Source organism: Panicum virgatum, chromosome 9N (assembly GCF_016808335.1).
Source record: "Panicum virgatum strain AP13 chromosome 9N, P.virgatum_v5, whole genome shotgun sequence".
NCBI classification, from domain to species: domain Eukaryota; kingdom Viridiplantae; phylum Streptophyta; class Magnoliopsida; order Poales; family Poaceae; genus Panicum; species Panicum virgatum.
Window position 1 is genome coordinate 18969151 of NC_053153.1, and position 18592 is coordinate 18987742.

The 18592-nt window shown below is 44.0% G+C and overlaps 1 protein-coding gene across 1 annotated transcript; it reads right to left on the reverse strand.

Annotated features, from left to right (window-relative positions):
- Positions 1–1994: 1994 nt before the first annotated feature.
- On the reverse strand, positions 1995–17441 carry LOC120688810 (translation initiation factor IF-2-like). Its single transcript, XM_039971182.1, has 2 exons — positions 16832–17441; positions 1995–2131 (listed from the first exon to the last, which is right to left on the reverse strand). Exons 1-2 carry the CDS (start codon positions 17439–17441, stop codon positions 1995–1997), a joined length of 747 nt encoding a protein of 248 aa, XP_039827116.1.
- Positions 17442–18592: the final 1151 nt, after the last annotated feature.

The window sequence follows — 18592 nt, forward strand, 5'->3', positions numbered from 1 at the left end:
CAGAAAATAAATATTAGGTATTCCCATTTCTTTGTGCAAATTGATTTTTTCAATTAATTTGATGTAGTTTTCATCACGTACAATGATTTTGAGTTTGGAATAACATTTATAGAACTCTACACGTGATTTCAAAAGAAATCGCAACATTTTAATAGGTTAGCCCATACATGGACAGGGGCAAGCATGGCATTAGGTAGCACTAGCCTATCAATCCGTGCTCCCGCACGGGCTAATTAAAATTAATATAAGAATAAGGTCAATAATTATAATTACGTATCTCACGTTCTTTTCATCAATTAAATATTCTAACACATACTCTAAAATATATATATATATATATCATTATTTAGTTACAATAGATTTCATTTTGCATTCCACCTCTATATGCATTCGATATATATTTAGTTGAACTATTTATTTGTGAATGGGTAGTCTTATCTCTTCCATCAAACATAAATACATGGTGACACATCGTGAGTAGTATTTTATATAAAAAATGATATTAGTAATGATAGAAATTGTAATTTAGATTTTTATATTGATACTTTAATATTTTATTATAATTATATAATTTAAATTCAGATTTAGGAGTAATTTAACTTCTAATAATGATATAATTAGATAATTTATATGTAAATTTAGGGGGCTATTTGTATTATAATGGCATAGGTGGGTAATTTACACGAAGATTAGGGGGTTACTTTAGATTTTTTATAATGGCATAGGTGGGTAATTTAGATACATGTTTAGGGGGTTACTTTAATCTATTTTCATAATGGCATAGATGGGTAATTTATAGGAAAGATAACAGATCCGATGGCTATTATAATTAGAGTTGTTAGATTGATGGCTAGATGTTTCTGATTTTTGTGAGAATTTATAGGATTTCTCTATTTTTTTTAGAGTGTCCACCTAGGATCCTAGGTGGCTTCGTGTGGAGACTTCAAAGGAACCTCCAATTAGTAATAGTAAGATATTTGATTTGTTGAAGTTGCAACTCTGGGTTTGCAGCAAAGACAAACCAAAGCCTTATGCATATTCCTTCCCATTTTACAATATGAGATGTTGTTTTGGGGAAATTTTTGGCTGGGTCATTTTTCTCCATAGCCTTTCTCTTCTCTTTATCTCCTTCACTTTACACAAAAGTCCTTATACATTTACTCATTATAATAATACACCAACACTCCCCCTCAAGATGGGCTAAAAATATTCAACATGCCCATCTTGTTACATACCAACTCATTATTCTTAGGACCTAAACTTTTTTTGAGACAATCACCAAGTTGGTCACGAGACTTGACATATTCCAGCCTTAGAACACCACTGTCTATCTTATCCTTAATGAAGAACCTATCAATCTCCACATGTTTCATTCGGTCAAACTGAACTGGATTATATGCTATATTGATTGCCGCTACATTATCACAATTAAGCAACATAGTCTCGTTCTTCAACACCCGAAGCTCCTTGAGAAGACTCTTCAACCACATCATCTCACACAAAGCCAAGGCCATCGCTCTATGTTCGGCCTCTGCAGTAGACCTTGACACCACAGCTTGCTTCTTGCTTCTTCATGAAACAAGATTACCACCTACAAACACACAATATCCGGATGTGGATCTCCGATCATCCCTACTGCTTGCCCAATCAGCATCACAATACCCTTCTAGATTCAAGTGACCGTTTGCTCTAAACTGCAACCCCTTACTAGGGGTTATTTGATAAACCACCTCCAGGTGCCCAGTTCTAGGATCATGCATATACCTGCTGACCACACTTACTGCATAAGCAATGTCAGGTCTAGTATGACAAAGATATATCAACCGACCAACTAGCCTCTGATATCTCTCCGAATCCACAGGGTCACCTGACCCAGCACAAGTTTGGTGATTCCTATCAATAGGTGATCCACATGAGCGACACCCATGCATCCTGTCTCCGCCAACATATCAAGGACATACTTCCTTTGGGAGAGAATAATTCTCTTTGATGACCTAGCTAGCAATCTCAATTCCAAGAAAATATCGAAGTGGTCCAAGATCCTTTACCTCAAAGGCTCTACCTAGCCTTTCCTTCAGTTTTTTGATCTCTTCTACATCATCCCCAATGATCACTATATCATCAACATAAACTGCTAGGATAGCAATATGAGAGCCCTGATGTCTGTAGAAGACCGTGTGATCTCCATTGCATTGAGAGTACCCCACATCACACACTGCTCGCCTGAATCTGTCAAACCATGCACGTGGTGACTGCTTCAAGCCATAGAGTGACTTCTTAAGTTTGCACACCTTTCCAAGAGTCTGTTCATTTGAAAACTCAGGTGGAATTTCTATATATACCTCCTCTTGCAAATCACCATGAAGAAATCCTGAATTAATTAGGCTCATTATATTCGTCGTGCAAAATTGTATCTATCTGTGGAAAGGTTTTGCAAATAAACTTCGTTTAATTCTCCATGCATGCACGATTTCCTTCTAGCGCTAGGTGTGCTAGGGTGAACCAAACAAGACCATATCGTGCTGTGCCCACCGCTCCAGACAGGCGGCGTCCCCACTGCCGTGCTGCGCGACCCCTCGACCCGCTACCACCATTTGACTCCTTTTTAGGTCCAACGGTGTTTTTTTTTCGAGATTACACAGTACAACTCAGACACTCATAACATACGCATATTCACACTCCTATGGACACACGTGTGTAAACTCTACCCCTATAAGCATCTTCGAAGACTGAGTCGCCGAATCCTCGAGATTGAGAAGTCACCACATACTAGCGATGTTGGATCCCAGCAGCCCTCCCCTCTAGAACTCCAGCGGGGCCAGCTTGATGTATAAAAACACAATAGCTACTAGCTAGGACCCACCTGGCAGTGGTAGCGAACAAGAACGCTCGCGCGCAATTGCGATTATTTCCGTATTTTAGCGGCATTGAGCTTTTGAATATGGATATGGTGTCGTGCCTCTGGATCGGTTAGGGGGTGGTAATGGATATGACTCTAATATTCTCTTCACAATCGTAGTTGGCCCTTAATTTCTTTAGCTCAAAATTGAATAAAATTAGAGTCCGATCTTTTTTAGAATCCGACCCTTAAATTATCTAGACAAGAAATCAAGACCCTTTCCCCTCGTCACCCGGCTGTGCCGTCGTGCCGACCAAGTCGGCAGAGATCGTTCAGGTCGCCGCCGTGACGGATCGGATCCGCTCGCCTGCAGCTAGCGCCGCTGTGTCCCAAGTCGTGTCTCGTGTGTACTCGTACGTCGACGTCGTCGGTAGTCGCTACGCATCATGTTAAAGTAAGAGCCGGCGACACCGGCCACGTACGTACACCACATGGAAGTTATGACCGTGCGTGACATGCCGAGCTACGCGCAAGCAGCAGCCTGTGGTCGTCGAGCCGTACAAGCATATCGATCATCACCATCCCCTACGTGGTGTAATACTTGACTCTTTCAGTATATACAGTACTTGTCCACATTGTCGGAATGCGTGCGTGATATGCATGTTGACTTGTACTATATCTGTGCAAAGTTTTATATTAGTGTGTACTATATATATATGACGGCGCATTTGCCGTGTGCATGTATCCCCAGTCAGATCATCGACTTGTACGTGTACGTCGCGAGCCTGTTCAGATTTCTTCGGTTCCATTTATACATGCATGTATGGTGCCGTTTCAAGTTGGATATGTGGACGGTTGCACATGTTTTTCGCTGCACTGACGCGGAAATGGGTGGTGATTTCCGCCGCCTTCACCTGTTTTTTTTTTAAAAAAAATACCTCGGCTGATCTGACACGGTCATCAAGTTGTTTAGTCAACTTGTGCCAGGGCATGCATTGCGGGACAAATAAGCTAACAACCTTAAAAGTAGATCGCTTTGATCAGAGACCTAGCTTTTTGGGACAATTTTTTTAAAAAAAAAATCAGACCAGCCAAGCGAGCTATCTCGCCTAGCTACTACGTACCTTGATGCATGCATGTTTGACTTCATTTCTATGCAGCCCGCATGTGGCATGTCACGCTCCACCTTCTAATTAAGCTTCGGAGAGTTTGACTTCAAATCTAATTGGTTGAGCCGGATCCATCCGTCCACATCCCGACGGTTTACTCTTCCTATAGCTAGCTCCCATTGCAGAAACCGCTTCATGCATTAATTTGACTTTAATTTGGCACTTCCCATGCCATGTACTACACGCTTGCATGGATATCTTGACCTGTTTTTTTTTATTCACTGCTATGGTCTTATCTCACAATGATAGGATTATTATGCAGGCACAAGGAACATAAACAATGAAAGCAAAATGTACACGCCTACAGCCTACATGTCGTTAGGGAACCTTTCGCTCCGGCGGTCGACGACATCCGGATTGATGTCATTGTAACCCCAAATCTGTATCTCGATTATTGATCCATGTCATTACGAAAAAAATAATCTAAAGTAATCTTCCAAGTTAATTTACCCCTCAATTTGCATCTAAATTATCTGTGCCCTGCATAAACTAAAAAAAAAGAGAGAGCGAAGATAAACAATTTTCATAGCTATTTCCCACAAATGTATCCAGAAGTTTAATTTCTAAAATTCTCTTTCCTAATATAAAATTTTTGTAGCCCCATGCAGTGCTAGAAAGAGTTGATGGACTAGTAAAATAAATGGATATGTCTGCGTTTTCCTGCTGCACGTAGTGGTTAGAACCAATATAGTAATATATATCAATATTCTTCATTGAAGTATGCAAGGCAAGTTACCTCCCCCTTGAAGGAACATGCATGTATATCCCACATCCACATGGTATATGTATGACCAAACGATGGATGATGACATGATGTAACAACCTTTTAGAGTTTGAGCAAGCTGTCCCAAGTACTATTCAACTTTTCCTATGGAAGATATGAACAAAGGTCGCACACTCATGTGCACGGACAAGGACGTACATCCTTGTCATTTTGTCAAGCAATCACATCCGTACTGATCGTACTATAACACTGCCTTATATCCCCTAAGAGCAGGTATAATGGTTGGCAGGGAGTTGGCTGCGAGCTGACGTGGGTGAGGAGAGAGAGTCGCGCGGGCTGCTAGCGAGATGCCGACTGAGGCCGGTGGAGACGCGCTGGATGTCTTCCCATTGGCTGAGCAATGAGACAGCAGCGGGGTCCACCTCCATCCCACGCGCGTCCCAGCCAGTGATCTGCTAAATCTATTAAACTTGCTCTAAGAACTGGTTGTTGATCACACACGTCCAAGTGCAACGTATGTAGGCAAGGGTAACAATATTTATAATCTAGAGCTGTTGTCGTCTTTGTATTGTCGCTGCATGCATGATGAACTCTTATTGCCGAGATCTATGACTTTGTTCTCCTCCAGGGTGTGGCTCAGTAGCGTATCGTCATGCATGCATGTGACAATAGATTTGATCGGCAGCTAATTTTTTTTCCTGGGAGCAGGTAACAATCTCTGGTTTCGGAATCATATTTGCGAGCCAAAAACTGGGAAATCACCTTTTCAACCTTTAGACCTGATTCGGGGGGGGGGGGGGGGGGGGGGGGGGGGGGGGTGGGGCTCCCTTGTGCCAGAGGCGGTCGTGGGGTGGTTGGGGGGGGGGGGGGGGGGGCGGGGGTCCTCGAGCCCCCATGTCCCCACACTGGATCCGCTCCTGGCGACACCTCATGATATGGCTTATCTAGACTGGAAAGTGCTTGCATGCATCATGTCAAAGGTTGAGGAACCGTGCGTACTTGAACCCAACGTCTTCCAAATTGTTGGCGTAGTGTTGAATTGATTATTAGTTGACAATCGTCCCTTTAATTTTGATAGATGCTTACAGGACGACGACCGTACTGTGTTGAGATTGTCAACTAATTTTGCTGTCTTGTTGGATGATGATTATTCTCACTACTAGAAAAGAGGCTTTAGGCACCGGCCGATTGAAGTCAACTAATTTTGCTATCTTGTTGGATGATGGTTATTCTCACTTCTAGAAAAGAGGCTAGCACCGTCCGGTTGAAGTCAACTAATTTTGCTGTCTTGTTGGATGATGGTTATTCTCACTACTAGAAAAGAGGCTGGCACCGGCCGGTTGAAGTCAACTAATTTTGCTGCCTTGTTGGATGATGGTTATTCTCACTACTAGAAAAGAGGCTGGCACCGGCCGGTTCAAAAGGGTTTTTCCAACCGGTATTTGGCACCAGCCTGGTACTCGGAAACTGGTACCAATGGCTATGGTCATCAGCACCGGGTAAAAGAACCGGTGCCTAAGGCTCTCTTAGAAAGGTTGGACGGGATTCGAACTCAAGATCTCTTACTTCACATGCACCTTTCTTACCATCTCACCTACACATCACTTCTGATGGAAAGAGAGATATTTTCTTTTTAAAGTAACTCATGGATGAGCCTAAGGTTACCAACCGGTACCTAAAGCTCCTAATGTACCGATTGGTGTACCAACCGGTACCTAATGCTCATCCATAGGCACCAGGTAGTGGCACCCGGTGCCACCAACCGGTACCTAAGGCTCGTCCATAGGTTCCATCTAGCATAGGTACCGGTTTATCTTCATACCGGTACTTTTGGGGTGGACTTTTGGCGTGTTTTCTAGTAGTGTCTTTTTCATGCATGCATGAGAAGTACACACACGTGGGTTGCGCATTGTAGCGTCTAATAATCAGTGGAATTGAAAGAAGTAGTGCCTTGTTCGTGGTCAAAAGCCTGCTTGTATGTTGAAGCAGATGCGCAAAGTCTTACACATCACATACGACATTGTGTGTTGCCTTATTGCACACAGTGTATGATGCAACGCCGTGCATGCGTAGCAGATACTAACTGCTGGATGACGCCTAGTGTTGGGGGTGAAGGTGGACTTTCCGCGAAACCCTGCAATCCTAATGTTAGAAGAAGACTAGATGTATACACTTATATTATTTCGGCTTTTAGCTTATTTTGTCTTGCTTCAATCTATTCTCTCACATAATAGTATTGAATTACCCGAAATCAACCCGTATTTTTTTTTCAGCCGAACATATTGATAGTGAAATGCATGCATGCATGCATGCATGCTGAACTCAAGCTGGTTTAATTTTCTCGATCGTTCATCGATGTCGCTGTACGTACGTGTAAGCAGAGACTTATGCGTGATGAATCGGAGCTGATCATCGAACGGTCAAAATATGTTAAAGTAAGAGCCAGCACGCGCCACACCGATCACCAAAGTCGCGCGTGACGTGTCGTGGCCATCGGCCCAGATGTGTGCAAGCCGCCGCCGGCCGGCTGACCGTATCTTTACCTATTTGTAATTAAAGAGCGGACTGTTTCTGCGGTAGTTTGACTTTTGATACGTCATAATTCGATGACAAGTGGGTCTTTTGCTCTGGGCATGGCCCACGCAGTCCGTACCACACACGAAGGTGATTAATCCGCACCCGACTGCGTCTTGGTCTATCGCTCAGAGTTCGAAGGCCAGCAGGACACCGACTCCTGTCCCGAAGGGCGACTGGGCTTGCTCTTTTCGACGTGAGTACGCCACATGCGATGCGACGAGAGGGCTGCTGGCCGGCGGCCGCACTGCAACTACCGCAGCCCGCAGGCGGAGGACGGGAGGACGAGCTGCTGATATGTTCGCAGCGTTCAGCCAGCGTTCGCGTACTCTGGCGACTCCGTGCTCGAGCATCGATGATTGGCAGGACCGTGACTTAATTTGGAGGGCACGGCTACAAACTACAAGCAAAGCAATTAGCCAATCTTCCAATCACATCCGCAGACCGCAGGCTACAGGGAGACACGGGCTAAAGATACTTTAATATACTTCCAGACTTTTCACTACGAATTTCAGCAGTTAGGTGTATGTATGCTTTTTGAATCTTTGATAATTTAGTTTGAATTTTTTTTCTTCAAGAAGATTGATTATAAGTCTATTATTGGAGATTTCATTTCAAGGGAGTAATACTACAAGAATAAAGATGTTCAAGTAAATATTGCGCAACCAAGATTAAATAGGTATAATTTTTTATATATTATGTTGTTATGTAATAATATCTTGTATGACATACCATTAGTTTGATGTTCTGTTTCGTTACGTAGCTGGTCCCACTTTAGAGTTTCGTACAAAATCCAGTTTATGAATGGAGTGCAATATAATGTTGTTCGCTTCTTTGTTTCATTTCATATATAGTTAATCCATGCAAAAAAAAATCATATTTTTGAGTCTATCATGAGTCAAACTATCCTAAATTACAAACTTGTACCATTAAATATACTATAAAATATATTTTTGTAGTTTATTGCATCTTTGGTGACTAATTTTGCATGAATCATGATCGTATGGCATATATAGTTCTTTATGAATTTCAATACTCACCTATGCTTTTTCCGTTGCAACGCACAGGCATATTGCTAGTACATGTGTAAATTTCATCCCTTGTAATATTATCCGACCCTAGTGTGTCCACATTAATTCTCATCATGTGCAATATGAACCTTGATTTCTTCTTGATGCAAACTATTGGCAGTGGTGTGTATACTGGAGATTCCGGTCGAGACAGGATACGCCATAGCTGGTCCAAGATAACAACTTCAAAATTTCGCTATCTTACTATTACTAATTGGAAGCTCATGGAGCCACCTAGAATCTTTGGTGGATAACCAACGCCCAGGATTGTGGGATACGCATCTTGATTCAGTGTTGGAAGATTAATATTATTGTTGTAGGAAAATAGTGCTTACCTGGTACCATTATGCATGTCATTAATTTGACGGACAAGGTTATTAGAAATTAATTATGGCACCCTTCCAGCAATTATCACCTAAGCAGAGAAAAAACTTACAAATGCTTTGCCTATTATGATTGAAATTAAAATTAAACCGATCAATAAGAGATATTGTTTTTGCAGTTGAATAATCAAGGCCAAACTAGCTAGCTAGCTACCTTTTGTATATAGTTTCATGGTTTGACTCCATTTCTATGCTCACATCATGTGAATTATTATGCTAGATTTCCATTTTGACACATGCATTTTATTGAAGCCAAGAAGATGGGTCGTTCTTATCTCTTTTTTTTTGTCTATTAGGGGAATCAGCGCAATGGATTTGTATCATATCACCTATTTCAACATTTCGAATGAATATAATAAGAATCAGACGGTATATTATGAAACGTGATCTGATCTATATGCTCAGAACGAACAGCATATGGGCAATCACTGATTCGATTCTTGGTTACATGTGCACCCCACGTATTTCCAAATCTCTTCACATCAAGTGGTTTACATACTAATATCCGTATTTCTCGTCACATCTCTATGCTCAGAACTTTTTTTGTGTGGATATGTTAGAACTCATACCCGTGAATCTACCATTCAAGTTTCGTTCGAATCCATGAAGTTTGAGCAAGTAATCTGCGTTTGAAATCTCAATCTCGGTTATTGCTTTCCTTTTGTTCTTAAAAAAACGCGGCCGGAGGGTGAACGGACCCCACTGTTTTTCATTAAGAGGAAGCAACACGGCTTCTCCTGGCCGCGGAAAAATCCCTGAACCCTGGCCCATGCCCGTGAGGGCCAAGCCTTACGACGAGCATAGCGAGATGATTTTTTTACCCACGGGCAAAAATTCGTCCCAACTAGGATTCGAACTCGCGAACTCGTGGGGACACCATATCTCGGCTCCTCTAAACAACTAGACTAGAGGAGCTTTCTTTTGTTCTTGCCATCCCTTGTCATTTCTGTTTCTGTTTCTGTGCAGGAGATTTCGGGGAGCGCTCGCGCAAGCACACGCGGCGAGTCAGCGCGCGGCGCGGCTCGCGACACGCTCGTGCGGCGAGGCCTGCGGCGGCGGCCAGCCACGGCGAGCGCACGCGGCGGCGCGGGCACGGCAGCCAGCGGCTCTGCAGGCGGCGCTCGTGGAGCACTCGCGCAGCGCACGCGGAGGCGTGCGAACGGGCCAGGCCAGGGCAGGCAGCCAACACGCGGCCCATATGCGCAGCCAGCCCAGCTAGCGGCCTGGGCGCGAGGCAGGCCAGCCAGGCCGGGCAACAGGCCACCGCGTGGGCAGCAAGCGTGCGCCAGGCGCTGCAGCCCAGGTGCGGAGCGAGCTGCCGTGCAGCCCAGGAGCACCAGCAGGCTTGCACCACCTGTGAGGAAGCTGGGCACGTGGCCCAACCAAGCTACTTCGGCCAGTAAGGAATTGCAGCGAGGTGAGGAGTTTTCTTCCACATTTATTTATTTCCTGCTGTCTTGCTTTAGCTAATTAATTGGTTTGTGCTATCACTAATGCCTAGAAGTGTTTTGCATGCTTAATTGACTTGTGTTAATTAGCTCTAATTGCTAGTCTTTTGCAAGCTTAGCTAGAAGATCTTTTTTAGTGATTAATTCTAATCTTTTTTGTGAGACTCTTGAACGACTTTTTGTCTAAGCTTTGCTTCACCTCATGCCCTTCATCACTGCCATCTGGCCGCATTGGATGCGCCTCCGATTTTGATCCCCAACCAGTAAACCTGCCTAAATGGTGGTTTTAAGGCACAAACAACCCAAACCGTTCATATCCACTTGGCCGCCACGCGGCCCCAATTGTGAGGCCTATGCCTTCAAATCTTTCGCACTGCTACGCACAGACAAATTAGCTTCCTCCTGGTCTTTGCCGATGCCATCTTCATCTCATCAATATACGCTTACTTTTCTGTGCATCACATGGATCACCCATAACTTTGCTTAGACTCCTCGGTTCCTTAGTCTGAGCCTACTAGTGTCTATCCTTCACGGTTCTTGGTCCAATCAGCATAAACCTTTTTCTCCTGAGCTTCACCACATGCCGTCGATCGTTATATCATATCCTACCCATGCACATCACAAGCTAAAAGATACATCAATCCAAACGTACTATCAATCACTCATCATCGAGGGTGATCACCCCTCTGGTCCTCAGTTGACCGCTTGCAGAGTCAAATCTCGATCACAATGAGTTGCTGCGCCACGCGCCCCAAAGTAAACGATCGCAGCGCAAGCAACTCATTTGCTGCCGATCCATACAAGTTCTCGGGTAGGAACTTGGCGTTAAGTAATGGCGCAAGCTGCAGGTTTTTCAAACCCGGAAACCACGTGGATGCGGCACCGATCGAATCGAATCCATGTAGCTTCCTCCACGCTCACCAGCATATAAAAAAAGAAGGTGCGCCACGAACATGGGACACAGGACTACAGGCTACTGCATGTAGTGTAGAAACTGGCAAGAGCGCCGCAGACTCGGAAGAATTAATATTGCAAGGGCAGTCGCTCTGAATAATAAATCGTCCATGATGGTAGAGTTGGTCTCATGATGCGTGCGGCTGGGTATAGTTAATTTTAGTCTGCAATCTCATGATGGTAGAATTGGTCAACCAATGACATGATCTTGCTGATTCTCTTGCTGATGTCATCCTCAAGTTTTTGTTTTCTTTTTCCTGGGAGCACGTGACTAGGTGACAATACCTATGTGCTTTCGGAAAGATTTTGAGGCCATAAGAGCAGTCTCAGTAGAGGTTCATGGAAAGTTTTAAAGTACTAAATTTTATACCACGTCATCAATTTTGTGGATATGGCGATGAGAGAGAAGGAGGTCAGTTTTATGATAGAAGAGTTTCATCCCTGTAAAACTCAGTCGTTACAATTATCTAGTTCTCAGTTTGGTAGCTGTGTTATGAAAATGTGCACTAAGGTTAGTCTAAGTTTGCCTTGGTATAGCGATAGTGATACTTCAATCGTGGTTTAGCTTTCTGAACAATAGAGTCTGCTTGTATGTAGATTATTGGTCATGTCAGGATCAAGGAACAGTGCATATATACTTGAACAATGACCGTCTTCCACAAAACCAGAAATTAAAACCACAGTAGGTTAGGTCTCTCTGATAGATGAGGCCACTGACGGAATCTTAATTAGAGCGATAAAAAACCACAGTAGGTTAGGTCTCTCTGATAGATGAGGCCACTGATGGAATCTTAATTAGAGCGATAACGGTATTTTTATTTTGTACTTTATTTTTTGTGCTGAAATAGCTTTATTATTGTAGCCTTCTTTTTTTTTCCGAATAAACAAACATATGACTTCTTTCAAAAAAAATGAAAAAAAACACACACACACACACACACATGAGAGCTGCACATCCTACATCACATACTTCGGTGACACATGTCATATGTATACTTGTATAGGCAAATCAACTGATGAGACCTAACTAACACATCTGATGCCTTTGGTCAGTGTGGGAGCGAAGTACGTATCAGATACGTAGCTGTGTTTGACACACAATGGAGGCATCCAAGAGGTGACTGCTCATTCAATTCCAAAGTCAGAAGAGAGCTTGCTAGGGACGACGTACTACGTCTCAAGAAGAGAAGCTGATCGAGGAAGAATTGATCGAGAGATATTAGCTACTCCTTTCGTCCTACAAAGACTGTTAATTCAGCTTTCAAATTTTATCGCATAAAAACTGTTCGTTTAGATTGTAGTAAATTCATCTAATTAAAGTAATATCAAATATTAAAAATAATTGCATAGAGAAGAGCATAATCAAATGCTTAAGTATGTGTTATTGAGGATCCAGGGAACCAAATAAACGGTGTGGTCTTCAATTACAATTGCTATAGTTAATTAGAGGTAACTAGCCTATGAACCCGTGCTCCCGCATGGGCTAATTAAAATTATTATAAGAATGTGGTCAATAATTATAATTATGTATCTGACGCTCTTTTTCATCAATTAAATATTCTAACACATACTCTAAAATACATATTTATCATTATTTATTTACAATAGATTTTATTTTGCATCCCACCTCCACATGTATTCGATATATATATTTAGTTGAACTATTTGTTTGTGAATTGGTAGTCTTATCTCTTCCATCATACATAAATATATGGTGACACATCGTTGGTAGTATTTTTATATAAACAATAATATTAATAATGATAGAAATTGTAATTTAGATTTTTATATTGATACTTTAATATTTTATTATAATTATATAATTTAAATTCAGATTTAGGAGTAATTTATCTTCTAATAATGATATAATTGGATAATTTATATGCAAATTTAGGGGGCTATTTGTATTATAATAGCATAGGTGGGTAATTTACACGAAGATTAGGGGGTTACTATAGATTTTTTTTTATAATGGTATAGGTGGGTAATTTAGATACATGTTTAGGGGGTTACTTTAGTCTATCTTCATAATGGCAGAGATGTGTAATTTATAAGGAAAGATAACAGATCCGATGGCTATTATAATTAGAGTTGTTAGATTGACGGCTAGATGTTTCTGATTTTTGTGAGAATTTATAGGATTTCTCTATTTTTTTAGTGTGTCCACCTAGAATCCTAGGTGACTTTATGTGGAGACTTCAAAAGAGCCTCCAATTAGTAATAGTAAGATAATATGATCATTTTTCATTACTAGTAATATATCTGAACCTTTCTAAAGAAACAGTCTTTGTGGGCTGAAGGGAATAGGTAGCATGCATAAATAAAACTGAATGTCAGCCGGTCAGTATATTCATTCATATCTCTTCAGTCATTCGTAATGCAGGATCAACACTACATATTCAGCAGAACACTGAGCACTAAGCACCCATGAAATCAGTTCTGACTTCTGACCGGTGCAAACTGAAGCATTTTAGCTGGCGATTTTGTCGGCTCTGTTTGGCCACTTGCAGTCAAATCTCGATCACAAGGTTGAATGGGTCAGCACCTCGGGATATTGCACCGTCTTTGTTCAAGCTGGCCTAGCAAAAAATTGTGTTATTAGAGATGACTTAGAAGATCACTACTGGACAAGGGACTTGAGGAGGATGAGTACAGTGGAACAAATGGCTGAGTTAGTTGGACCTTGGACTATGGGATGCAGTTCAGTCTATCACCAGAAGAAGCCTGCGGAGAGTCTAGTCAAAGCCGATGAAGACTCGGTTAAAGGCGGTAACGGCTACAATACATATCGGTCAAGGACAGTGACATCAACAGAAATTTTTATCTAGTCATAATCTACAAATCCGATTCCTTTTAAAGTATCTTTGTAAATATGGTATTGTTTCTTTTTTTCCTCAAATTTTTATCTTGCCATAATCGACTAGAAGTCTTTAGTTCAGGGTATAAATAGGAGCGGTCAAGAACTGTAATAGAAATAAGTCGTCAATACAACTTTTCTGGCTTTTTACAAACCCTAGGAGTAGGAGTAATGTAGCCTTCCGACGACTTATTTGGTGAACATGCTACATTGTCTCGGTCTCCAATTTCCTTGTAAATTTTCAATTTTCTCAGATGTTATAGGACCGGCCATAGGTATAGTTTCGTCTAGTTTAACAACCAGTTATTGATTTTATTTAAATCTTTCAAGACCGCATCGCTCCGATCACTTGTTACTTTTAATAGATTTCACTAGTTCCTGAATTCTGTTAGGTTGTTTAAGGCTACATCTTTCTTGCTAGTTCATAGATATCACAATTTATGCCATGACAACCAAAGGTCTATCATCTTGCATTTGGACAAAGCATTATAATACTCTAGGGCCGATACATTTTTAGGTTGCCGTTCTCTTGAAACTTATTAATCTTATTTTTAGATATAGTTAGATCTATTGGCTAATTATATTTAATGTATATTATCGCCCTGATGTTGTAAGTTGTCTCGGTTGAGTTCGATACTTCAATAGTGACACTAAATTGGTATTATTAGCTAGATTGATTTTTTTATAGAAGAAAATATGTTTTTAGACGGTTCAAGCACTTTATCGGCTATTTTAGCCGATGAACTCTGCAATATACTTAAAAAAACATTCGTCCTATGCTTCAACTGGATATATAGCCGATGACCCTTTATGGTATAACCGATGGCATCATGTAACTCTTTGGAATTCCAGCCGATCGATATGTTTCTTGCTATTTATTAATTAAATTTAACTAGACAATTATGCTTGCGCGTTGCTACAGACAAAATTGGTATAAGTATCAGATACATATAGTTTCTTTTTTTTGAGAAAGACAGCAAAAAGGTGTATTAAGGAAAACAATTGGTAGTACAAAAGAAGAACAACTTGACACAAGACGACATTAAGAAGAAAAAATTACACCGAAGAGTCCTCTGGTCATCTTCTTCATCTGATTGTTTGTCATCTACCGAAACTTGAAAATACACTGAAAAGGCAGCAAGAGAAAAGGACACCTACAAACGCCATCACTACACAAAGTTTTGAAGACCGCAAAAACACTCGCTGCTTACAACGAGATCTAGCAACCGCTAAAAGAACATTGGCTGGGGGAGCACCCTAAGCAACACAGACTTACAATCTTTCACCACCAAAATAGAGGGTTTAAGAAATCGGATCTTATCGCAGAATAGATCAAAAAAAGAGGTCAAAGTTACCACAGCAAAAGACAGTCAACTGTATCTCCTAACCTTTAGATCTGGCAGAACTAACTCCCACTTAGCCTTCATCGGCGCTGGAACAGAAGTCGTCGAGGTTGGGAAAGGCCGGAGAGACCTTATTCCAAAGCGTTATCGTCGCCACCATCTCGTCGATGTCGTTGGACAACCAAATCTTGAAGAAAACTAACAAACTAGATCTATGCTCGTATATTAATTTGTCTGAATCTATGTGATCAAGTCGTGGACGGGGGTCTGGTCTGACTTGCATACGGGATAGACTAAGGCCCATCTATCAATGACACATATACCAAAAATTTAGGTGGAACCTCACGTGCTTTATAAATTGAATTTTATTCGTTTGTCAATTACAGGTCAAATTGATTGGCACGCTACGAGCCTCAAGATCAGGACCTGCACTGGAAATAAGTTGAGCACCCAGGCCTTAGCATGTCTCATTCCATGAAGATCATAGTTCGATTTTTACGGCAACAGATTGAATCATCGTTTAGTTTTCTGAATTCTAAAGTCTGCTTGCATGTAGATTATTGGTCATGTCAGGGTCAAGGAACAATGGGTACATGAACGCTCACTATCTTCCAGAAAACCACAGACGGTATTTTCAATTTGTACTTTTTCATGCTGGAATAGCTTTGTTGTGGCCATCTTTTTTCCAATAAACACCCACATGAGAGTTGCACATCCTACAGACCTAGGTCACACACTTGCATTGTGGGAAACAAGTGTATCTTCAGTCTTCCGTACGTAAATACGCAATGTCGTATGTATAGGCAAATCAACTGATGGGACCTGACTATCGCATCGTATGCCTTTGGACGACAGTGTAGGAGCCAAGAGCGTAGCAGATACGTAGCTGTGTTTGACACACAATGAAGGCATCATCTAAGAGAGGTGACTGCTCATTCCAAAGTCAGAAGAGAGCTTGCTGCTAGGGACGTATACGTCTCCAGAAGAGAAGTTGATCGAGGAAGCTAGAATAGATCCAGAGCTAGTACAAGCCGGTCATTATATTCAGAGTAAAATGCACTGGGGTCCTTAAACTAGTGAGGGTGTGTCAAGTAGATCCACGAACTCCGAAAATGCAGATTCGGCCCCCTAATCTATTGAAGTGTGTCACTGGAGGTCCAAAACCCATTTGACCGGGTCTGACCGCCTACGTGGCTTGCCACGTCGGTCCTACGTGGCCTCTCTCTCCCTCTTGCTCCCACCTCTCCCCGTCCCGGCCACGACGGCGCCGCCCCTCCCCTGTTCCGGCCTGCGGCCGTCCTCCAGCGGCGCCGCCCTGCTCCCCGGCGGCTCCGCTCCTCCCGACGCCGGGCAGCGAGGCTCCGCGGCGACGGGCTAGCGGGCGGCCGGCACGGACGGCGGACCCTCCTTGCGGCTCGGCGGCCTGCGCGCGCGCCATGGCGGCCGGCTACCCTCCTCCCTCCCCATCGCCTCCCTCCCTCTTCTCCATGCCGGCAAGCTCGGCCACGACGGTGGAGACCATGGCCGCAGTGGTGGAGGCCGCGCGAGATCTGAGAGGAGCGGCCGCGGCTGGCCGACCGCGGTGCGGCGCGGCGGAGAGGAGCGGCCTCGGCGGGCACGGAGCTCGCGCGCGTGGATGAGGACGGCGGAGGCAGGCCGGCCGGAGCGCCGCGGGCGGTGCGGAGGCGACGGCGGCTCGTCCTTCCCCTGCTCCAGCGGTGTCGACATCGGCGCCGTGCGCGCGGTGTGCATCGGCGGCGGCGGCCGCGGCGGTGGCGGACGCGGACGCCATGGCCGCAGCTCTACGCCGGGCACGGAGCTCGCGCGCGCGGATGAGGACGGCGGGGCGGCCGTCCAGCGGCATCCGGGCGTGGGAGGAGGCGGGGAGGAACTGCCGTAGGCGGGCCCCTCCTCCCTCGCCGGCGGGGTGCAGAGCAAGCGGGGGTGGGGGCGCAGAGCTGGCGGCCCAAGACAGCGGGGGCGGTACTCGGGGGCGGCCAGGGACGGCGGTGGCGGGGGTGGGGGCCGCGCTCTGGGGAGGGAGGGGGAGGGAGCCCCGCGGGGCGCGCGCAAGCGCCATGGACCCGGGCTCGAGCTCGGAGCGCCGCCGCCATGGCCCCGCGCCCCGCGGGGTGCCATGGCCACGGGCCCGAGCTCGGAGCGCCGCCGTCGCCGCCGGACCTGCGCTGATCCGGCCGCAGGCCGGAACAGGGGAGGGGTGGCGCCATAGTGGCCGGGAGGGGGAGAGGTGGGAGCAAGAGGGAGAGAGAGGCCACGCAGGACCGACGTGGCAAGCCACGTAGGCGGTCAGACCCGGTCAAAGGGGTTTTGGACCTCCAGTGACACACTTAAATAGATTAGGGGGCCGAATATGCATTTTAGGAGTTTGTGGACCTACTTGACTCACCCTCACTAGTTTAAGGACCCCAATGCATTTTACTCTTATATTCATATAATCCATGATCAGTTACGTACATATATATTCAGCACAAGACGCACACGCGGAATCGGTTCTGACTTCTGACCGGTTCAAACCGAGGCTGTGTTTAGATGAGGGGAGAAGGGGGAGAAAAAGCCACATCAGTCACTGTAGCATACTGTAGCACTTTTCGTTTGTTTGTGGTAAATATTGTCCTACCATGATCTAACTAGAGTCAAAAGATTCGTCTCGCAACGTACATCAAAACTATGCAATTAATTTTTTTATTTAACTATATTTAGTACTTCATGCATGAGTTATTTGCTATATTTAATGTTTTGATGTGATAGGAGATGTGATGGATGTGATGGAAAATTTGGAAATTTTGTGGGAACTAAACACACCCCGAAGCATTTTATCCTGTCGCTGCCAGACAGACCGAGAGGTACTAGTCCTGCCGAGCCTGCGCCATAGCTAGGGAGATGCGTCCTTTCAAAGTTCTGGCCGCTTGCAGAGTGAAATCAAGTCTCGATCACAACCAGATGCTGCGCGGCACGTCCCGAAGTAAACGATACGGGCAGACTAGTCAATTCACGAATGGTAAGTAATGGCCGCAAGCTGCAGTTTTTTAAACCCTGAAGTAATCACGTGGATGCGGCGCCGATCTAATCGATGTAGCAGCAGCGACGCTCACAAGCCTAGAAAAACGGCGGCGAGCCATGAACAGCACAGGGACTGCAGGCTATAAATTATTTTAGTAAATATGTCAATTTAATCTTACAAAGATTTAATTTCTCATCTTTCACTTCTCA

What these genes read in the sequence shown, in the direction of transcription:
- LOC120688810 (XM_039971182.1), bottom strand. Translation starts at nt 17,441, where the DNA reads ATGGCGCTTGCGCGCGCCCCGCGGGGCTCCCTCCCCCTCCCTCCCCAG. An exon ending in CATGGAGAAGAGGGAGGGAG is followed by an intron (nt 2,132 to 16,831) that starts GCGATGGGGAGG and finishes CTATCCTAGCAG; the next exon opens with TTTATGTTGATGATATAGTG.